This window comes from Lipophrys pholis (genome assembly GCF_963383615.2).
Source record: "Lipophrys pholis genome assembly, chromosome: 2".
Lineage (NCBI taxonomy): Eukaryota > Metazoa > Chordata > Actinopteri > Blenniiformes > Blenniidae > Lipophrys > Lipophrys pholis.
In genome coordinates, this window is record NC_137636.1 from 34,881,424 (window position 1) to 34,905,518 (window position 24,095).

Here is a 24,095-nt window from a genome sequence, read left to right on the forward strand (position 1 = left end):
CAGTAAAGTTGGTTTATTTCTGATGAAATGAACAGAATGTAGTTTTAAGAGTGTTTTAGGTGAGAGTATAGTTGTTTAAAAGGTTGATATGAGGTCGATATTTCAAGATCACTCTTACTTGAACATTTGTTCCAAAGTTTTCGGAGATTGTGGATCCAGACATTGGGCTGAGATACGGCTGGTTGTCAGAGACTCCCTGAGGAGTCTTGGAAAAGAAGCTCCCTCCACACTCCACACCAAAATCTAAAGGAAAGTAATAGAGCCTCCGTGTGCGCATTCACATGAAAGGGGCGGAGTTTGCAGCGTCTGACCAATCACACACAAGGAGAAACTCTGCAGCGCAGTTCACAGATTACTGAAGGAGCAGTTATTCTCTGAGAATAAGAAGAATTAAAACACATCAACCAGGATAAAGGCAACTCTGCTGCTGCAGCCAAAGCCAGAACATTCCTGACTTGTTAATGCTGACTTTGTGAGATTATAAACTATTAATTCATCTGTGATATAAACGGACAGCACCGCACAGTGGTCACTCAGTTTCACTTTATTACAGCAGAAACGTGTCGGGCTGAACTTCCTCATTGATCTTCTTTTAGTTTATATTTTCCATTCAGTTGTTTTGAGGCTGAGTTTCTCTTGTGTTTTGTGTTGGAATATTAATTCATCAGCATGACGACACGAGTAGTTCTGTTCCATAAATTCACGTTTCTGTCAGGTGTGATTATTAACCTCATTATTCCAGATCAACTCTCGTGGAACGAAACAGACTTGGAACAAGTCAAGAACAAAAACATCGTTCAAAGCCTCAGTGACCAGGATTTATTTTATTATGTCAAAAGATCACTCTAAATTATTTTCTCATCTCCCCTCCGCTGCAGCTCAGCGCTGAACCAGCACCAATCACCATCATTTAAGAATGGGCAGGTCATTTTCCAGGAGATCTGATTGGTCAAGAGGCGGAGCTCTGACCTCTTATCTAGAACATTACCTGTTCCAGAGCAGGTCAGACATTCAGCGTAAATTACCGGGGTGATTAATCCTGGTGGGAACTGAGCGAACGTTGAAGTACTGAAAACCCAGAGTTAATCCTTGAAGTTATCTCAATAAGAGAAAATCCAGCCTCGTAGTACAGGTCTCTGATCTGCTCCATGGCAAACCCGTCCATCTCGGTGTGACTCCATAGCGATGCTTGCTCTTGCTAGTTACCTTGACAGTGTTTGTATCTTTAAACTCTGACCTGTTTGGCTTCACTGTAATATCTGATGAATCAGAGACTGATTCAGCCTTTCTTGGAGGGAATTTGGTATTTAGTCTCATATGCTGCTTTACTGCCCATGTCCCTGTTTCATTTTGTTGCCAAATGTGTCACAGTGATGGTTTTATATGGGATTATGCTTTTGGCTGTATGTTTGTTGTGAGGAGGGGGGGTATAATCTGGGCTTGGTCAATGTCATGGCCCAGTGAAAACGAGTCACGTTTGCAGCTTGCAACAGGGTTGCTTGGCAGGGCCCAGAACCAAAGCCAAAGATGGGGACAGCTGCGAGTGTCACAGCTGGATTAACCTCATGAGGCATTTATCACTGAGCTAGAACAAAATGACATCTTCACAAACAGATTGCAGACGTTCAAAGCCCAAATGGCTGCTGAAGGGAATCAGGCTCCTCGTGTCGACTGTACAATGCATCATGTTGGGGTGAAGGTGAATTTTCTTCTCTCTGAACCTCACAGCAAGTCTAATGTTGTAGTCTTATCATGGTTATCATGCGCACACTGGTTAGTACTGCTAATTCCTCCATGATTTGCTGTCATACTGTTTATATAACTGAGGTTTACCTTAATGTCTCTGTAAGGGTCTGCGTCTGTGTCTCTGTCTGTGTTCGTCAAGTCCACGTCTCGCACTCTGTGTTCACTTCCTGTTTTGTTGTGTTATCCTCCGTCTGTCCTCTGTCACTTGGCCCTCCTGTGTACTCGTCCTCTGTGTGTGTACTTGTGTAATCACTCTGATTTGTCTCACCTGTGCCTCCCCTCTCCTCATGTATTTAAGCCCCACTCCTTCATGTCTCTGTTCTTGATCGTCATTGTTGTTTTCCTCTTCATGACCCCAGCCCTCTCCATGTGGACCTCTTCGTGTTTTGGGTTTTGCCATGTACCGACCCCTGCCTGTACTTGGACTGCCCCGGAAAACCGGCAAAATGCCAGTTCGTTGTGCGAGTCTGCTTTTGGGTTGTCCTCGGACCCTGCCTGTCTCATCACACATCTGTCTGTCTGTCTGTCTGTCTGTCTGGGGAGAAAGACTGTCTGTCTACAACACCACCAGTTTTATTTATGGACATTTTATTGTAAAAGATTTCCTCCTCTTTTGTTCTTGCTGTTGTTGTTCCTGCAGACACTCCAGCCAATATTTCCATGATGGACTGTTTGCATGTGTTTTCTATCATCATGACAGTATCATCATTCTGTACTACTGTTATTAGGCCTAAAGTCTGGCAGTACACAAATGTAATTATTGTTGTGTTTCAGAAACCTTGTTTCACACCTTTATTGGGAGGGCTTTGCTTATATATAGCGAGAAGGAAACTAGTTTTAAAGTTAGACTCAGGAAAGGGTGAATGTAAGTACTTACATGTGGGTGTGTCGTGCATACGTGCGTGTGCGCCTTCCTCCACGTTATCCCTTCTGACCTTCTTTAACTCTGAATCTAATCAGATTTGTGCAGAGGGCCCGTATTATATGTTGGCTCCAGCAACCTCAGACTTCACTGCCAGATATTTACTGAGCCATCTGTCTCAGTACTCAGCTGAGTACTGCTTCTGTGCATGGCCCCACTGCTGTTTACTCACAGTCTGTCTCTGGCTTTGGATGATTTAATGAAACAAACTCAACTTTTCTCTGCTATAGCATATAATGATACTAGCAAATCCATCAATTACTCTTTCTTTTCCATTTGATTTGTTGATTCTCAGTGAAAATGTCAAACTCCTCACAACAAATTGTTTTTATGTAGGTCAATTTATCCATTCACTTATCAGAATATTTATTTCCAAAAGACAGTGGTAGAATAAATACAAAAAGCGACTAATTTAAATTGTATTCACTGTTTCAGCTCTCTGGCTCCTCTCATTAGCAACCAGCTCCTAGTTTCAGTTAGGGAGGCTGACACAGTCTCTACTAGACTTTCCTATGGCTGCTGTTGTGTTTAAAATCAACATTTATGACAATAATAATTGACTTTAATCTCAAATGTCATTTTACGTTGGTAGTGAACCATCCTTTGTGACCTGCATGATTATAATCAAGATAAAAAATATATAAAGTACGAGTCTCAAAACTCAGTTTTTTGAGGGCCGCAGTCCTGCATGTTTTCCATGTCTCCCTGCTTCAACATGGCTGATTGCAATGAGTGGCTCGTTGTCTGGCTTTGTGCTGAATGTGGTGCTGAACCATCAGGACATTCAGGTGTGTTAATGAAGGGAGACTTGGAAAACATGCAGGGCTGCGGCCCTCCAGGATCTGAGTTTGAGACCTATGAAGTAACTGACACCAACCGTCTTAAAGAGACTTTAACATGACACCATGTTAATTAAATTATTTTCACTGTAAAAAAAAAATAACAGTGAAAGGTATAGTTACCTTCATCAGATGCACATTTAAACATTTACCCTTTTTAGAATTTTGCACTGTTGAAAAGTAAACCCTCTCTGGGAAGGCGGAGCCTGGAAAAGGAGGAGGAAGTGATATCTCTCGGATCCTGCAGGGAATGCTACGTTTACATATTGTTGTGCTGCTTTTTTGGAGGATTTGCAACACAGAAAGATGTAATAAAAAATGTCTACATAGACATATTTAGTAGACCTTGAATAATATGTCTATGTCTATGCCGTAGACATATTCTAGTAAATCATTCACGATATTGTGTAGACCAGTGATTCTCGCCCGGTGGGTGGTGGGAAGATTCTGAGTAGGTCACGGATAGCTAGTCAAAAATAAATAAAGTATTTACCATACAGTCCCCAAAAGACTCAGTGCGTGAGTGCAAGCCTCGGGGAACATGTGAGCTCAAGTTAAAACATTTTGGAAAATATGGAACCACGTGTTAACATTAAAACTGAAGTATTTCTGCAAACCGCATATCTGGATTTGCTGTGGCCACGAGAAGCGCCCAGCCCGCATCCAGATTAGTCGACACTGCCTCAACCTCCCCTGCCGACCCCCTCGGTTGCTTTGGAAGGCCGGCAGGCGGGCAGGCGGGGATGTAATACGACAATATTTGTCTCATGGCTGACTTTTTATTTTTGAAAAACCTTTTACTTTGACAGGCATGCATCAGAGACATGCAGTAGTGACGTCAAAAGTTGTTCATGGTGACTCTCATTTTAAGTTTCTTTTGATGTTCAGATCCAAGATGGCAAAATGCAAATATGAGAGACTGTCCTCCTTTCGGAAAACGACCAAAAAGGTCATTTTAACATGCCTCAAATTACGACCAGGAGTTACGTTTTTACAGCGACCCCTAGTGCCCATGCAAATAATGACAGTGTCATCATTATCAAACCGTGCAGGCCCCCTCCTTTTTATTTTCAATTAAATTTATTGCGCTCAAACATATTACTGAAAAATTGCAAAAACAGTTACAATCAGGATATACTTAGGGTACTTAAAAGTATAATTGGAAGTGCGATATGAAAAGTAGACAAGGGAGTTAGAAAGAAAGAAAAAGAAAAAGGGGAGATACAAACAAATTTAAACAATATATTGAATATTAACTATGTCAACATCCTGAACGTATTACATATACATTATTTGCTTTTTGCTTTTGCTGGCCCCCTCCTGCGGCATGTAAATTATAATAAGGTTATCATCGAACTGTGCTGCCCCCTGCTTTTCCGGGCGGTATGTAAATAAAAAGTGTCGTCATGCAACCGCACCATTGTTTTCCACACGACTGGTGTGCTCTGGACGTGTAATCGGCCTTTTGTTTTTTGACTTTTCTGAGAAAAAGTAGGTTCTTCATCGGTAAGATTAAGCAATCAAATCACTCAAGTGCAGGTTTCTCGTAACTGCTAATAAGTTCTTTTTGTGATGGAAAAACTGTAAGATATGGGTCACATAACTAATCCAAGGTAATCTCTTTTGCGTTTTTATGCAGATATTTTTGATCATTTACCGGAAAAAACCCAATAGTTCTTTTAAGAACTGAAGTCTAAATGGATGAGTCATTTAAACACAGGCTGCAGGATTACTATTGCAACAACACATCAGTAGGGTAAAACTAACCTGTCTCACGTCGGTCTAAACCCAGCTCACGTTCCCTATGGCAGAGGAATTGGCAGATAAAGCTGTAAGTTTTAATTTAATATTATTTTATCTGTATGTTCTGTTTTTGCAACTTTAGGATTTTATTTGTTGTCGCCTTTCAGCGTACTCGAGGACACCTCACAAAACTCAATTTTACCAAAGTTCTAAGTCAACACTTATGTACACAACTGTAAAGAGATGATGTGCTCCTGCAAATGTATCATCGTAGTTTTTCTTTATTATTAATTGTAGCCTACAAAAGCAAAGCGAAGATAGTGGGGCGCTGGAAAGTTACCTGGAGGAAGCAGGACCTGGATGGAACAATCATACTACAACATAACAGAAAGACTCTATCTGGTAAGAAAAGTGTAATGCAGACAGATGAAGCATTACAAATAATTGAATGCATTGCATGCGAGTCTGTAATGGGCTTGTAAAAGATCTTGTAACTCTAGAGATACTCTTGTTTTTAACCACACTCCTGTGTGTGTGTAAGAGCTGCCTTATGTATCCAGAGTTGTATATGCAACTGTTGTCTAATGTGGTTAAAAAACAAGTTTGTCTCAGAAGTGTGGGAGCCTGTCAGATAGACTTCCCATACCCAGAACATTGATCTAATCAAATATAACCATCAATCAAAGACATTCACTGAACAAACTAAAGATGAGCTGTATATAGAAGTAACAAATTAAACATGGAAACACATTTTTGTTTGCTAAAATATAGTGACATGGGTCAAGAGCATGATTGTAAAAGTAAGTAACATACAGTTTTTGGAACAGGTGAGGAGAGCGGCTGAAACCAGGCATGTGCAGGAAGTACCATCGGCGAGGAGGTGGAACCAATCAATAAGTTCCCCTCAAGAGCAGCTCTGACTCCAAAACACATGACTAAGTGAGCTGCAGCACCAGATTACAAAAATAGAATTTCATATGATGGGATGTTATTCAAATCTAATACCATAATTTTGCTTTGTTTTTTACTTAATATGCAAGTAATGTATTGATGTTTGTGCCTAACGGACATCTATAGTAGGAGTACACAAAATGCCTAAGAGTGTGACTTTGGGTTTGAGAATACTTTGAGTGAACGCAGTCTGATGTTAATGTTACGGTCCAAGTAAAGTGAATGTTTTCTCAAGATAAAAAGCCTCCAGAGTCGTCAATATAACGTGGTGTCACAAGTGAAGGCTGAAGTAGAGTATGGCACAGTTTCAACTAGTATGGTAACGGTGGTCACACCAAAGAAAATACACATCTGCATGGACTCAAGGCACTTAAATCTGGCCATCAATCGTGAGCACTATCCATTGCTCACTGTTGAAGTTGGGACACATGCCAAATGCGAAATACTTTTCTGTACAAGATGCTAATCAGGGCTTCTGGCAGATAAGGCTTGATGCAGAGAGCTCAAAGTTGTGTACTATTAACACCCCCATAGGAAGATACAGATTCCTACGTTAGCCATTTGGGATTTCACCTGCACCAGAGCTATTCCAAAGGGCTGTTGCACAGATGATTGAAGGACTTGAGGGTGTTGTAAACATCTTTGATGACCTGCTGGTGTTGGGGAGACTCTGTAGAGGAGCAGGACCACAGGCTGGAGAAGCTGCTGGCTAGAGCAAGAGAATACAAGTTGGAACTCAACAAAAACAAGTGTGTTATACGGACAGATGAAATAAAATATATCGGACACAAGCTCAGCAGCAAAGGACTGAGACCGGATGAGGAAAAGGTGAGAGCAGTGAAGCAGCTACCGCCACCAGAGAACAAGCTGGAGCTGCAGAGGTTCATGGGAATGATCCAGTATCTTGCCAAGTTCATACCAAACTTGTCAGACATTAGTGTTCCTTTAAGACAGCTGCTGGAAGGTGACATAGAGTGGCACTGGGAGGAAGCACGAAAGAAAAGTTTTAAACATCTTAAACAGCTGGTCACCAATGCTCTAACTTTGAAGTTTTACGATGTGGACAAACCGGTAACACTGTCAGTAGACGCCGGCTCTGAAGGGATTGGTGCAGTTTTCATGCAAGATGGACAACCTGTAGCTTATGAGTCAAGAGCACTCACTGACTGTCAGCGCAGGTATGTACAAATAGAAAGAGTTACTGGCTATTGTCTATGAGTGTGAGAAGTTTCACCAATATGTTTATGAAAAAAACATTCAGGTTGAGAGTGACCATAAGCCACTTGAGAGAATTTTCAAAAAAACCTTTATATTTTCAAAAAACCTATTAGGCTACAAAGGATGCTGCTCAGATTGCAAAGATACAGACGAAATGTTTCCCATCGTCCAGGGAAAGAACTTCATATACCTTCAGCCGAGCATTCCTCAAAGAGCAAAAGGGGAAGATCTGCTAGAGAAAGAACTTGAGGCTCACATGGTTACACCTCGGCTACTCATGTCAGAGGAAAAACTGCATCAATTCAGAAAAGCAACAGCAGAGGACCCAGAAATGCAGTCTCTGAAAGAAATCATTTTTAAGGGATGGCCGAATGAAAAAAGTGCATTCACAAAAGAAATCCAGCCTTGCTGGACATTCAGGGATGAGGTCACATACACAACTGCGTTGAACTGTTATGTAATACAGTCCATTGGGAATATTCTGATAATGTCCCTGTTACACATTTGGCCACATTTTTCAATGTGGCTTTTTCTTTATTTCAAGAGAGACGTGGTGCTGACAGTAGCCAGGAAGGGGAGGAGCTCCAGAGAGAGACTGATGACAACATTTATTCCCTCCGAAGAAAGAAGCATGATCTCTATCGAATGAATGGTGATTGATGTCACTCAGTGTTTGTTGTTGTTGTTGTTGTTTCTTCTAAGATTTCTTTTTAACTTAACAGACAAAAACCAAACAAGACTACGCCAACAGTCATCTCAAGAAGAAACTCAAGGTGAGGAAGATACACTACAACTCCATGTGAGCATCTGATCAAGCCGTTGATCCAGAAGCAGCCTGACATCCCTGATGATGATGTTCTGCCTCAGGATGAGCAGGGAGATGGTAAGATAAGTATTTTTCGAACAATAATCTTTTGGTGCAAATAGAAGGAGAAGCATTATTTTGGGGAGAATTTCACAATTTCCATTAATTTAACTCCTATTTAGGGACCGAGCAGAAAGGCCAAGGCCTCCAAGGAAGGCCTGGCCTGAGGCCTGTACTACAAAGCTGGAGTTTCTCTTATCAAGATAACTTCAAGGATTAACTCTGGGTTTTAGGTACTACGACGCTCGCTCACTTCTCACCTGGTAAATCACCTGGTAACTGACGCTGAAAGTCTAACCTGCACCAGAGCAGGTTATGTTCTCGATAAGAGGTCAGAGCTCCGCCTCCTGACCAATCACATCTCTTGGAAAATGACCCTGATTCTTAAATGATGGTGATTGGTGCTCGGGTTCAGTGCTGAGCTGCAGCGGAGAGGAGATGAGAAATTAATTTAAAGCGATCTTTTGACATAATAAAATAAATCCTGGTCACTGAGACTTTGAAGCATGTTTTTGTTCTTGACTTGTTCCAAGTCTGTTTATCTGTGATAATGAGGTTAATGATCACACCTGACAGAACTGCAGAAACATGAATTTATAGAACTCAGAACTACTCGTGTCGTCACGGTGATGAATTAATATTCCAACTCAAAACACACTCCCAAGAGAAATTCAGCCTCAGAACAACTGGATGGAAAATCTAAACTAAAAGAAGATCAGTGAGGAAGTTCAGCCTGAATCGTTTCTTCTGTAATAAAGTGAAACTGAGTGATCACTGTCAGGAATGTTCTGGCTTTGGACGAGGCAGCAGTGTTGCTTTTGGCCTGGTGGATGTGTTTTAATTCTTCTTATTCTCAGAGAATAAATGATCCTTTAGTCGTCTGTAAACTGCGCTAAGATTTGCAAACACTATCTCCTCTGAGCGCAAATATCATATCCGCCTTTAAAACACGATTAAATGACAGAAGAGACTCTCCTCCTCACTAATCCAGAATAATGTTTTGATCACTCTAGTGGTCTTGTTTTTATTAGCCATCAAAGTTCTGAACACCGAATCCCGCCTCCTCGGCCACTAAACACGCTCAAATGTTGATCAAACTTGGCACACTCATCAAGACTGGCGAAAGAATTAGGGAAATGTAAAAAATAACCCCCAGACTGCCAAAATGTGCTCTCCAGAGCCATCTACAAACACTACAACGCCCACCTAAAAACACTAAAATGGCCACCATGGCCCCTAGAAATGTCGTATAGAGGTCAAACCAAAACTCAATTGTTCGTCTCATTACATCTACAACTGACCCCGCATTCATAACTTGGCACGCTCGTGGTATTACCACTGTGAAAGACCTCTATAGAGACGGAATCTTCTCATCCTTCGCTGAACTCTGTTCCAAATATGACTTGCCGATCTCCCACCTTTTTCGTTTTTTTCAAGCGAAAGGATTCATAAAGAAGCCTTTCCCACATTTTCTAAACCGTCCTCTGGAAATTCTGACCGATACTTTGTTATCTATAGGCCCCAATCATAACAAGTGTATCTCTGTGCTATACACCTCCTTAGGTTCTGTTGCCCCAAACTCTCTATCATTAATAAGAGCCTCGTGGGAGACGGATTTAAATACGAACATATCCGATCAACATTGGAACTCTGCCCTAAATCTGGTTCATTCCTCCATGATATGTGCCCGCTATAGCCTTGTCCAATGTAAAGTCTTCCATAAAGTTCACTACACCAATTCAATACCTGCAATAGAGGCAAACACTCTCCTGCTGCCCATATCCATATGTTCTGGTCCTGTCCTAAGCTGTGTTCCTTCTGGGAGAGCATTTTTGACACAACAGGAAGGGCACATGGCCAGATAACTCCTCCTAATCCGTTATCAGTCATTTTCGGCATATCCCCAGATATCACGTTCTCTGTGTCACTAAAACACGCTGTTGCTTTTACGACCCTACTGGCCAGGGGATTAATCTTGTTTAATTGGAAGCTGGCTCGTCCCCCATCACATGGTTGTTGGATTAAAGAGGTTCTCTATAATCTAAAACTGGAACTACTCAGGCTCTAGCTAAAAGGCTCTACTCAAGCATTTCAAAGCTTCCTTTGTCCCTTCCTGTTATATGTTAACTCTCTTGATTTATCCTCAGATTCTGATGAGGAATAATCTTCCCTTCTTTTTTTTCAGCCTCTAATGTCTGTCTCGTGCGTTGTATGAGTGTGTGTGTTTATGTTTGTGTTTGTGTTGTCTTATTTGTTGTAGGTTTGTGCCATGTGTCCCTGGCTGGTTTGACCTGAGTGGGGTGGGTGGGTCAAGGGAGGGAATGTGAGGGGTTTTATTATCGACTTCAGAAATGTACCGTTCCTATTTGCGCTTGTTTTTGTTTTGGATTGAAAATGTCAATAAAATGAGTGGTAATAAAATACATATTTCAAGCTTCAGTGTCACCTTTTTTTTTTTGTTTAACATGTTGTTTTTCACTTTAGCGCCATCTACAGGCGGGACAGAAGAGGGATACGGAGGACTGCACTGCTGTCTTCTGCAGACGCGACACTTTCTTCCGGAGAAACTGAGCTCTATCACCACAACCTATTTATGTGTTGACATGGACTCATCTTTTCTCATGCTGGAGGATGTAAGTGGCCACTTACAGTATTGTTTTTGTTTTGTTGTCATTCATGTTCTGGGGTTCACCCCGCCGACAATTCGTGTTTCTGGGTTGTAACTTGCCTACAAATTGTGACGTCACATGCGGGTTTTGACAGTCGACGCACACCGAGACTGACGGGCCTTGACAGCAAAGCGCAAGGAGCGACTGCTATATAAAACATAATCGGTATGTAATCCCAAAAGATGTAACAGAAACGAGTTAAATTAAACTGTGACATACATGTGTTGCCCTGTGTTTTTGCTTAAGGAAAACTCTGTTGGAGTGTTGGGATCATTGAGGAAATGAGGACCGGTGTTTTGACGAAGAGGAAGGTAAATAGTAAGGTGACCAGGATGACAGCGGTTTAGTGGTTTCAGAGGAAGACATGTAAACTGGTTGTGTTTCCATGGCAATGCTTCATGTGTTAACATTAGGGATGCACCAATACTGATACCAGTATCGGGTACCGCACTACTCTTCCCAGTGGTACCAGTTGCATTCAATTTGGTTGACTTTAAAATTTTTCTTCACATACCTAATATTAGGGTTTGATCGTGAAACAAGGCCAAAAATAAAACCCATGGGTTCCAGTAAGTCAAAACAAAGCTGCCATTGAATAATTTACACACTGTGTTTGACAAGACTATTTCAGTTTCATTTTATCCAATTGAGCTTCACACGTCTCTGAAAACTTCACCTGACACAGGGCTGCTCCAGTGAGGGGAAAATTAAAGATTTGTCATTGGACTAAACATGATACATCATTGGAAAGAACTTGATCGGGGGAGTAAGATTAGGTCAGTCTGGAAGTTTGAATTTGCTCCTGCTCAAAGATTTTGACCTTTGAACTTTGACTTTGGTGCCTCTTTTAAAGCTTCTATTCTATCTATAGGGGCTAGAATCATGGGACCGTGGGAAGTGTTGTACAAAGCTCTTGGCTTATACCATCATGTAAGCTGTGGCTTGATCTTATTACCAGCAAGGGGCATTACAAAATGTGGTAAAAATTGTATTTCACCTATGTATATTAATTTCATTTGTAAATTGAATCCAAATAAGCATGCGCCACATCAATTTAAACCCGTAAATGTACTTAAAGTTTTATATTTTAGTCTTTTATTTAGGAAAATAGCTATTTTGAAGAAAGAACTACAACCCCCAATAGGGTCACAGTAGAACGTGACTGGGCACGCCATGGAATCTGTAGTTCTTTTGAGGGTTTGAAAACGAGGGTTACGTTCTTGAATTCAAAACCTGAAAGAAACCAAATGAACAGCTGACAATATGCTGCTGTTTAAGTATAACAGGTGTCATATAAAATAAGTGTCAAATAGTATATTGTATTGTGGTAATTTTGTGTTTTTATTATAACGGAAGTGTTTTGAGGATTTTGCGCTCATTGCTAGGGCAATTATGTTCGCGTCGACATGTAGCGTCACCGCAGACCCGGGAGTGTGTGTTTTTACGTCCTAAGAGCAGAAACAAATTTAAAGTCCTACTCAAAACAGGTCCTCTTATCCATAAAACAACCTTAATGTAATTAATTCTTTATTCAATTTGAATTCCTAACTTTGTGGCACTAAAACAGAAACAAATAAGTCATTATTAAGGACATAAAAATTTGAAATAGAATAGAAATAATTATTGTTCAACATTATTGTGATGTTTGTTTCATGTATTAACATAAACATAAGTGGTGTATTACTCCCAAATTAGCCGATGCTGTGTGAATGGGTAAATGTGATTAATAGTGCTCAAGAGGGGGGAAATTGCTATGTAAGTGAAATCCATTAAGCATTTACATCAATGTAAGAGCACACACGAGGGAGGGATGACACAGGACAGTAAGACAGGACAACAGAGGAGGAGTGATAGAGGTAGCAACAGGAATGAAAGCGCGGTTAATTTCAGAATCTGGGTCAAGAGGTGTGGATGTAGAATCTGATAGATTCTTACTGGTCCTGGCCTCTCCTCCATCCTGGTTCCTGGTCCTGGCCTCTCCTCCATCCTGGTTCCAGGTCCTGGCCTCTCCTCCATCCTGGTTCCTGGACCTGGCCTCTCCTCCATGTGGTTCTTGGTTCTGCTGCCATCAGTGGTGGATTTTGCTCTGGGCGATTAGGTGCAGAGGTGTGGGTGTTTGCCCAGGGTGGAAAACAAGCCAGATCCACGACTGGCTCCTATAGTCACTTTTGAGAAGAAGAAATGTACAATTATAGCATTAAACAAAGCAGAAACGGTGAAGAAATAGTATATGAATACCGTGTAACTCTAAGAACAGTAACGCTCATGGCCTGCATGCTGTAACTGGATGGAGCCTACACACCACTCTCCAGAAACTTTAGACCATGTAGGCCGTGTGATTAGAGCACATAAATTACAGAGGTTGTATAAAGATATACAGTGAAACATTTTATCACAATGAAATTAATTAAGACTAAATATCACCAATATTAAAAAACGTGTGGGTGCCCAGGTTTACATTTTAGTTTACCTAAAAAAAGTTGTTATGTTGTCATAACACATGCATGTTTCTGTTATTACCATCAAGAAGACTTTCATAAAGTTTCTCTATAGTGGTGAGAACAACCTTTCGGACACTCTGCGGTAAAGCCCCCTGCGGTTCTCCTGGCCATGAGGAAGATACGCTGCCTCTCCAAAACTTCCCATTTACGCAGCTGAAAAAACATTGACACAAAATTGAGTACATAAATACAAATTGAATTACTAGTATTGTAAACAGTCTCCCATCACCATCAGGGGAGCTGCAAATACGCTCTGACAGGTCGTATTTTGGAGCTTGAAAAATCCACCAATGTGGTCGTTGGAGGGCTTGTTGAAATGTGACCCAGAGTATTTAAACCATTCAAACTGAAGCACTATTCAGAAACACGGGTTAGGGCTGAAGTAAACTGGAGTACCAGAGGAAACCCACACACATGCGTAGAGAACATGCAAACTCTACACAGAAAGGACCCGGCAGGGATTTGAACCAGGGATATTCAGGCTGTGAGGCTCAGTGGGATGTGGTGAGAGGAGCACGTATTGTCACACCAGATCAGATCTCCAGTCTTTATTCTGTCGTCTCCTACTCAAACTGATATGGACACATCCATGTCGTCTTGACAGACATTATTGGCATCTCGTCTTCAGATTGTCTGAATCTGTGCTGAAGTCGCTGGGTTGATCGTCAATATACCCGCCAAATCTGTTCGGTCTGACAGCCAACGCTCGCACAAACACTCTCTCATATTCGTCTCCTGAAAAAAAAATCTTCAACTACCGCTGGACAGTGTGAAATGTCAGATAATATTTCAGTTTCTTTGCTTTTCCGTGCGTCCATCGCTGCATGTTGAGCCTGGCTGCTGGAGCCTGTTACTCCTGTGACGTGACGGCCAAGATGGCGGCTGTTCAGAAGGCTCACAATCGAGAATCAAGAAATTATGACTTCATGTCACTCTTTTTGTAGTTGTTTACTAGCGTATGACGGCAGTATGACAAAAACATTATTTTATTGCTTTTTTTCAAAAATATTGTGTTGTCATTAGGTCTTTAAGGAGTGCCATATCTCAACCAAGATTGCTTGCTCTTTGTTATTTACAGTGACCAGCAAATTTAGATGTGTTACAAAAGAGAATAAACTGACATATTGAACTAAAACATTTCATGTAGAGCAGCTAAGCATAATGGCGCTTTCCCACTCGTACCTACCTGGCCCGACTCGACTCGACTCAGCCTCGGTCGTTTTCCATTACAATGCAGTACCACCGCGGTGTGGGCAGAGTTTTCGGAGTTGTCCCCATCGTGTACAAGTAATCACCCCCGATAGAATCTGTATCTCCTGATGCGGAGCAAACATGCGTTTGGACGAGCTCCACGTTATAGCTATTCAAATTCTTAATGTTACAAAATGTGGATTGTTACGATCATGCTTTATTGTCAAGGTGTGCTTCACTATTCGGTGTTACAGTTTAACTGGTGCCCCTGTTAACTGGTGATTTCTGCCACCAGCCATTAGTAGCAGCTGATTTTAAAATAAGACAAAAATACTTTAAACTTTAATGGAAATGCGGTTAGACGATGTTCACCAGGACAGCTCAGGATTTCAGTCGGTTTTTAACATCCGCTCTGAAAAGGGGACAATCAAGGAAGCCGGTCACCCGTTAACAGGGAAACCGGTTCATCCAAAACACTGGTGGTATCTGCGGCTCGGAGACCTCCTAAAACTCGTAGCGGGTCGCTCCGTCGAGCTCCTGAATCCTCTGGTCGCCACCAGACAAAGAAAAGTCTGCAGCTCCTTGCTGCTCCAAGGGGCGTTAAAAACGGCGGGTAAACGAGACACCCCTCATTTATCTATGTGGTCACACGCCGGCCAATCAGTGACAGCCGTCTGCCAATGTCACATTGTCTACTGGCCTCGGCCTACTGGGAACCTCGGCCAAGGAGGAACTACACGAGTCGACTCGAGTAGGGCTGAGTAAGTACTAGCGGAAAAGCGTCATAAGACATCTGGCATGGATAGACGGAAATATTGACTGATAATGTATTTGTAGACAGAGTAAACGACATCCTCCTCCTAAACGCATAAAAACTTTGACAGTACACATTTTACATAAAATAAATACTGTTGCCAACACTCAGCTGAACAGTGACTGTGTCAAACTGTGCGTGATGAAGTGAGGCTCTCTGTAACTGACTCATCGACTCTGTGCTAATTCAACAGGTTCAGTGTTTCTCCTCCTGTTGTTGTGGAGCATCCCTGTCGTCCTCAGTCCAGAGTGTACTCTTGCTGCATTCTTCAGGTCCTTTACAGTGTTTGTTGGTCTTTGTTTGTTAGTTGTGGAGCTTCTTCAGCGGACCAGAAGGAGGAGGATGAAGCAGAGGAGCAGGTCAATGGTCGTCACCATGCCGCAGTCTAAGAGAAAGGCAGAGACCAAACAAAGAATTGCTATCAATGGTTTTCAGTATCCCACGAATCAAATTATTGGTCCTATAGGTATAGCTTCATATATTCATATAACAAATTGGTGCTCACTTTTAAATGTGTTTTGCCACTGATGTGTTGAATAACTCAGACAATTATTTGTAAAATATTCATCCAAACATCATTCAAATGTATAAACTGTCATGTTATCGCTGTTATTGTCTCTTTCAAATGTACATGACACTGATTGTGAATCTCTATCAGAAGAATGCAGCGAGTGTCAATCACTGCGTCCGTCCTCAGGATCAACGTGTGACAATGTGGAGGGATTTCAGGAAATCTCTCTGCTGTTGCACCGGTCATCGTCTACAAGAAGCTCAGGAGGTCTGAGACAAGCTCGAGTAGCTCAACAACAAACTGTCCTCTGAACACCAAGTCATTACTGTTAGTGAACAAAATATCTGCAGCTTTTCAGAAGAAACAAGAATATTTGAACGAGCCTGGTTCTGCAGAAAGTCTCCGCCTCTGAGTCTGGTTCTACAGGTTTGTTCCAGCTATAAAGGAACTTTTCCTTGCCACCCTCTTCCATATTTGCTCATACTGATTTTTTTCTGTCCATTAAACGCCTTGAGTGACTGCTTTGCATACGGTGCTATAGAAATAAAAAATGTTTTTTAATTTGTTTTAAAAGATATCTTCAGTGCTTCAGTGGTCCGCTTTTGATCGATCACATATAATGTGTGTGAGACAAAGACAGACAACACTCAAAACTTAGATTTACACTGGCAGTATATATGGATAAACTACACAAAAAAAAAATTAAGCAAGAATAATAGAAAAATAATAATTTTTTGGTTGTAACAATGCTTCTGGTTAAAAGCTTCCTACTGCAGTGTGTCTAGTTTCAAAACCATTTGTAACAAACCAAACCAGGAGAAAATTTTAAAATAAATATTGTAATTTTGTGAAGACATCCTTCACCAATAGTAGTGAATGTCCTGCAGGACAAGAGGGTCCTCATCCAAGATGGCAGCCAGGCTGATACGCCAGTCAATAGCCGGGACAGTACAGAAGGCAACGCGCACTCATACCCAGTTCGGTTGTGCTGTCCCACCACAGAGAGTATGGTTAGAATGTAGGTGGGGTTGGGAATCCCACATAATGACTCAGGTATGTGATGTCATTACGCAAGCGAAGTCGCGGGACCAATGCGGAAGTTGCGGCCGCAGCTCAGGCATGTGAAGCCGTGAGCCTCCGTTCTTTCAAGGCTTTTTTTGTGATTGAACTGGGTGTGGTGGGGGCGGGGTTGCCTAAGTTTAATGTGGTCAAAAATTTGTGTTCGCAAAGAAAAAGTTTGGAGTCTCACGGGTGTTGACTATCAGAAAAAAAACAAAAAAACCACGATGCTGTCAAAAGGGAGAGGCTTCAAATTGCACCTGTCTTTGTTTTCATCAAACAAACTTAAAATATAAAAAAGACCCTAATATTATTGTCAGGCCAAAGTACATTTACCAGGATGAGCTGAAAGGTGGGATACAGTATTATCCACTGACCCACACTCAGTCGCCGCAGTCTGGGTGTGATAGTGAGTAATAGAAGAAGCAGGAATAACTGCCACACTGCTGCCAGAGGAGCTGGGCATTACCTGGCAGTGGTGAGGCTGAGGATTCAGCCAGTGCAGTGAAGGTGGTTGATGAGACGGAGGGGAGGAGGCCGGACTCGGCCTGCTGCGGGCCCCGCTGCATTCCCTGTCCTGATCTTTCGTCTCTTGCCAGCCCCAGGTCAGGTTTGGTATTTCCAGGCGGGAAGTGTTTCTTTATGTGCGACACAGCCTCCTCGGCCATCATGCCACTCGCCGCTACCACACTCAGAGACGCGTGAACCGTAAACTCCTGTGTCTGATCTGCCCGCAAATCAGACACGCGGCATTCATAAACCCCCGCTTCGTCCTTCTTCACCTTCAACAGGCTGAGGCGGTGAGAGATGGCGTTCCCGTGAACATGAACAGTCTGAACCCAAATCAGAGAGAAGAACATAAGTGAGCACGGCGAATCAGAGCATTTCATTGAGAATCCACATTTAGTAGTCACTCGATACATTATGAAGAATATTGCTTCATATTTGAAGAGACAGACATACCAACATGTTAATCTGTCTCATCCAGGCCTCACAATCTTATTTAGCAATAATGGGAACATTTCTCAAGCTCAAATAAAACACATCATTAATCCTCAACTGTCACAAAAAGAAAAATACTAGAAGGGTAAATGATAGTGATTAAGCGTGCATATTTACAAATGTTGTATGTTAGCTTTCATGAACATGGAAGCTGGAGTGTGTATCAGGTCACATAAAATACTGAGAAGACGTTTTGCACAAAGTTGAATGGACTCTGAGAACCTGAGTGTCGTTTATGATTGTGTCTGTTTTTAACTCGTTTTAAATCAGTTGTATATAAGATGAAAATAAACTGTAAATCCGCCGTTAACCAGATGTGAATCAACTCTTGATCAGGGGTAAATTAACTGGGCGGTGCAGTGGTTAGCTCTCACACCACAGCCCTGGGTCGTGAGTTCAACCCAGGGCCTGCATGTTCCCCCTGTTAGTGCGTGGGTTTCCTCCAGGTACTCCAAAAACATGCACGTGAGGCCAATTGGTGACGCTAAAATGCCCGTAGGTGTGGATGTGTCTATATGTGTTTGCCCTGTGATAGACTGGTGACCTGCCCTTGCCCTCAGGATGCTGTGATTGGCTCCAGCGACCCTGAATTGGATAAGTGGGAAAGAGGATGGATGGTCAATCAACTGTAAATTAGTGGTAAATCAATTGTAAATTTGGATATATGTAAATGAGATGCAAACAAGGTGTAGATTAACTGTATATCAGCTGTAAATCAGGTACATTAACTGTAAATCGGTTGTAATTCAGCTGTAAATTAGTTCTAAATCAGAAAACTAGAAATAGGTGTAAACTGGCTGCACGCCTGTATGGACTGTAATGTACTTCACAATGTTTGACTTCATGAACATTCAGTTCCCTAATTGCTTTATTTGTGGCTAACTTCCTCCACCACCATATCCAGATCCACATTTTTGTGCTTGTGAAACTCCCTCCAGTCCCTCTGGGGAAGGCAAGCACATGAAGATGATACAACTTTCTGTAGATTGATCGGATGTACACACGGTCTGAAAGCACACAAAGCCCTTTTTTTGAATCTCCTCTTCGTATATGATTTTATTCTTAGTTGATCACCTCCAGAAGGGCATGCAGAAAGCAGATTTTTATTATCATTTGTGTGGGCAGTCAATTTCAGAATTCTCGCAGGATCTTAAAAAGAGGCAATATTCAAATTTCTGTTAAATGAATGAGAATATTACGCTGTGGAGTTCTGTGACAAATAGACAGTGAAACATTGAGTCCAACAGGAAAGTGAATACTTACACTTATTTTTGTGGCTTCTCGCAAACCCACCTAAACATTGAAAAAGAAAAACAAAGCATTACATGGGAATGTTTTGATCTGTCAACAAAACATTAGCGTTTTGAAAATGTAGGGAACAGCTGATCTGAGTTTTCCTGACCACACAATCCCCTGGAAAGACTAATAGATCATCCTGAACTAACGACTGGAAGTTAGTCCATTACATCCGGCCACTTTATCCTATCTTGAGGGACTTATGTGCAGTGACACTAATATCACCTGCATCCTGAGCTGCACATCATGTCCAGTCATCTTCTATCTCACGTCATCCGGCTCAGGTTCATAGCCTGGTGAGCTGGTCATAACTAAATGTTATTATTTCTTTGTTTAGTTCATTTCTTTTTTGTTCTGATTCTCCAAAAGCTTGACGAGATGGAAATGTGAAACTGCGGTGTCAAAAACAAAAACAACTTAAAAAAAAACAACAACAAAGAAAGAGATCACACCTAATTATGACTGAAGCCTATTATAAAAAAGCAATTTACATTCATCAGTTAAAGCTCAAATGCATGTTTTTGGACTGTGAGAGGAAACTGGATGTCATGGGAGTAAACCCATACACACACAGGAAGAACATACAGAACATACATATACACTCCATCCATTATCACACACTTTTGATGGGACGGCACTGAAGAGATGACAAATGTCAAGTAGCCTGTGTACAGCTTGTATGACTGTAAATTTAATGTGCCCTCAAAAAAACTCAAGACACCGCTATTAATGTCTAAACCGCTGGCAACAAAAAGTGAGCACACCCCTCAGTGAAAATGTGTAAATTGGGCCTAAATAACCATTTTCCCTCACCGGTGTCATGTGACATGTTTGTGTTACAAGGTCTCAGGCGTGAATACACCTCATTCACGATGACGTCATATCCTCCCACGCACTAAGCACCATGGAACTGTATGTTGTATGGATGCTAAAGACAGAAGGCGTGCTGGTAAGATCACAGCCATCGCTGGTGAAACGGGCAATTTGGCCGCTGCCTGTGATAAAAACAGTTATGAGGATCTATGGCTATATAGACATTGTTGTGGCTTTAGTGCTGCAAAGGAGAGTTGACGGAGTCCCATGTACCTCTTGTGAGATGGTATTTATACACACGTACATGGCAGCAAGTACCACAGGGTATCCCACAATGCACCGCGGCGGAATTCCTTAACGTCATTGTGAATATAGTCTATTGGGAGCAGATGTGTTACAGTTGGTGTTTATCTCTCTCATACTGGTCACTGGAAGTTCAACGTGGAGCCTCATGGTAGAGAACCCTCTGAGGATCTGAAAAAGGACTTGTTCTCTACATTAAGATGGCCGAGACGATGAGAAGCTTGCCAACAGCCTGAAACTCAGCAGCAGCACAGTGACTAAGACCATTGAGAGGTTTAACAAGTCCAGTTCCACTCAGAACAGGCCTCGCCACGATCAACCAAAGAAGTGTAGTTCATGTGCTCGGCATCATATCCAAAGGTTGTCTTTGGAAAATAGACGTATGAGAGCTGCCAGCACTGCTACAGAGGTTGAAGCGGTGGGGCGTCGGCCCCCCCAGTGCTCAAACCAGAGGCCGCACACTGCATCAAACTGGTCTGCATGGCCAGAAGGAAGCTTTATTTAAAGATGATGCATCAGAAAGTCCGAAAGCAGTTTGCTAAAGACAAGCAACTGAGGCTTTGACGTCAATCAGAATGAAAATCTTTTAAAAACTTGTGCCGTCTGATAACTTGGAAAATAATGAGAGTGCACTCGATCAATTCCAGTTTGCCTCCAGGCCCAGAAGAGGAGTGGAGGACACCACACTCACTCTGCTTAACATAGTTTTTAATCACCTGGAGTGGAGTGTGTCACGCACGGCTTTTATTTGTTGGTTTTTCTTCTGCTTTTAATACGATTCAACCACACATTTTAACCCAGACACTCTTAAAACATTTTAACCTTAGCAATGATCTTGTGGGCTGGATTTTAAACTGTTAACAAACAGGACACAGAGGGTCAGAGTCAATGGGTTTTTATCTGATGAAGTGTGCTACTCCACGGGCTCACCACTAGAGTGTGTGCACTCACCATTGCTATTTATTCTTTTACACCAATATGAGTCAGAGCACTTTTAAAGACTGATTCATTTTAAAATATGCCGATGACTCTGTGATTGTGAGCCTGCTACAGGCAAATGAAAACAGCCATTGCCCACTCCTTGACAACTTTGTCAGGTGGTGTGAGGATGCACACCTACAGCCCGACATATCCAAGACCAAGGACATGGTCATTGACTTCAGAAAAAACAAGAGTATGCCTTGGCTAATCAAGGGACAAACTATCAAGAAAGTGTAATTATATAAACATCTGGGGACTATCATTGACTTAAAGTTAAACTTTGAAGGAAACTGAGAGGCGGTGAACAAGTAGGGACACCAGCGTCTGTTTTGTCTTTTTCACTGGCGGCTTGGTTTAGAAACCTTCATTTCAAAAAGAGGAACTCTCTCAGTCAGTCCATAAAATGGGCTCGTGGGCTGATCGGAGAGTCACAGCCGAGCCTACAGTCTCTGTACAACAGGGAGCTACAGCAACTGTAAGTTCCATCTCTGGAGACGACTCCCTTCCCCTGGCCAGAGAGTTCTGGCTCGTGCTCCTGGATGAAGATTCAAAGTCCCAAAAATGAAGACGAGCCGCGACAGGAGCAGCTTTGTTCCTGTTGCCGTTTCTCTTTTAAATGAGTTTTAACTTTACTCGATGCACTTTTCTCTTCTATCTTGTTATTTAATGGCGTTCGACCTGATTTTAATCTATTTATTGTCCCTTCTTTATCATATTTTCAACAAGTTTTGACAGTGAGATTTTAGTGGTTCCTTCTATTTATTTATTTCTTCACTTTTGAACCTGTCGGTTAGCCTCAGGGCCCATCGATGTCTGTGTCTCTAGTGTGTTTTACTATCCTGCGTTTTTAATGTATCTGTACATACTGTCTGATGCCCTCTCAAGCGGCACAAAAATCTATCTGAGGGTACCAATAAGAGAGAGAGAGATTTGTTTTATCAGCGTGAGTACAAAGTACATGAATTATTTAACAAAAGAGCAAAAGACCCGAGACATAAAATGAGATTTTGTAATGCTGGTTCACTCACAGAGTGCAGAGTTAAATATTGTCAGAGAATGAAGTGTGACTCAACATCAGGGCAGCAGGTACCTGGGCTCTGCTGGTCAGAGTGTTAATGTGCAGCTCATGAAGCGGTTCGTCAGCAGGTTCCTCACTCAGATACCACCACTCGATTTTCAGAGACATCGGTGCCGAGCTGACAGCCTTGAAGGCACAGGGCATCTCCACATCCTCTCCCTCCCCCACACACACATCTGCAGGGACCTCAGTAAATACAGCTGGTGTGTGAAAAGGGACAGAGACAGAAGCAGGGTAAGCAGATTAATGAAGGCTCTGTCATTTCCATATTCCTGTATTTGAAGCCCCCCCCCACATAATGACATGGTCTCATTGTGCATCTCATAGACGGTGCTGCTTTGTTTCATAGATAGCATTAAAGTCCCGGTCAGTGCCTTGTAGTCTTTGTAGGTACTTTAAAGTTTTAAGTTTCATAATTAGTAGGAGTTATTTGATACGTCACACAAAAGTCTAGTCGTAACTATAACTTCATCCGGTGGCATCCCGTCTCTTCACTTACCATCGGTACACATTAACAAGGGCCACTTGAGGATGAAAGCGTAAATGACACTGTAGAGTCCCATTGTTTGTCACCGTTTGTCCCGTCACGCAGTAGCAGCAAGACACTCACAGAAGCGGGTACGGTGTGAACCACATGCACAGATAATCCCAACCGGACGCAACTGCAGCATTAGCAGGTCGACATGAATGACCTGGAGCATCTCTCAAGCCACATTTCACCAAGCGCCTTTACAAAATGTATAATGAAATTATTGTAATCCCATGTGAACCCCTGTTTTGTTTTTCTTGTTCCATTTTGAAGGCGTCTGCATGGAAATGTAGAATTTGTTGGTCAGCAGCAAAAAGAGTCGTCATCATCATCATCCCGCTCCCTCGCAAAAAAAAAAGGCTCTCTTGGCTTTGCTCAAATGCCCTTCAACATTTCCTGGGAGGAGATGTAGAGCCGCCGCTCTGGGAAAACCTGCAGGAACGTCTCTCCGCTGCACACCAAAAGCAATGCATTCAAAGGAAGGTGGCTGCACTCCGACGGTCTCCTCTGGCTGTTGTAACCCAATACGTTCATCTCATGAAGGAGTTGAGTCCTCCCTCCCTCCCTCCTTCCCTCCCTCCCTCCACCTGCATGTGTGTGTGTGTGTCTCTCCAATGCTCCTGACCTTAAAACAAACACAGTTTGGTATCGCTCATAAACACACACGTGCATTAAGATAATCCATGGAGCACCTCTGTCAGCCTGAGGCTTAATTCTGATTTAATCCCCGTCAGAATCCACTGCTGCTCAGTGACAAACAGAGAGGAGGAGCTTTTAGGACGCGTGTCGCCACATCACTCTGCAACAAAAATGTCAGCACGTCATTGTTGAGATCTCACAAGACCACAGAAAAGTTGGTTCAATTCTAAGGAAAAACAATCTTCATTTGTCATGATAGAAGGTCAAAGGCACTGTAAAGTTTTGTACCTTGCTGTCATTTCAAATTCCAGCTTGAGTTAAATTTCAAATGATCCCTCAATGATACTGCCTTACATTTTAGTTGGTGTGTGTTTTAACCCTGGTAAGCAAATTTACAGATGTAAAATTCCTCCCTAATCCCATCT

General features: G+C 42.2%; 1 protein-coding gene across 2 annotated transcripts; it reads right to left on the bottom strand.

Annotated features, from left to right (window-relative positions):
* Nucleotides 1-13,989: 13,989 nt before the first annotated feature.
* Nucleotides 13,990-23,563, bottom strand: vstm2b (V-set and transmembrane domain containing 2B). Of its 2 annotated transcripts, none has more exons than XM_080493566.1 (5): nucleotides 23,002-23,563; nucleotides 22,515-22,702; nucleotides 19,295-19,324; nucleotides 17,499-17,862; nucleotides 13,990-15,844 (listed from the first exon to the last, which is right to left on the bottom strand). In XM_080493566.1, exons 1-5 carry the CDS (start codon nucleotides 23,063-23,065, stop codon nucleotides 15,780-15,782), a joined length of 711 nt encoding a protein of 236 aa, XP_080349692.1. In that variant the 5' UTR covers nucleotides 23,066-23,563; the 3' UTR covers nucleotides 13,990-15,779. The 2 variants fall into 2 exon arrangements, with proteins under 2 accessions (XP_080349692.1, XP_080349691.1); XM_080493565.1 differs by having other exon boundaries at nucleotides 14,385-15,844; nucleotides 23,113-23,549.
* Nucleotides 23,564-24,095: the final 532 nt, after the last annotated feature.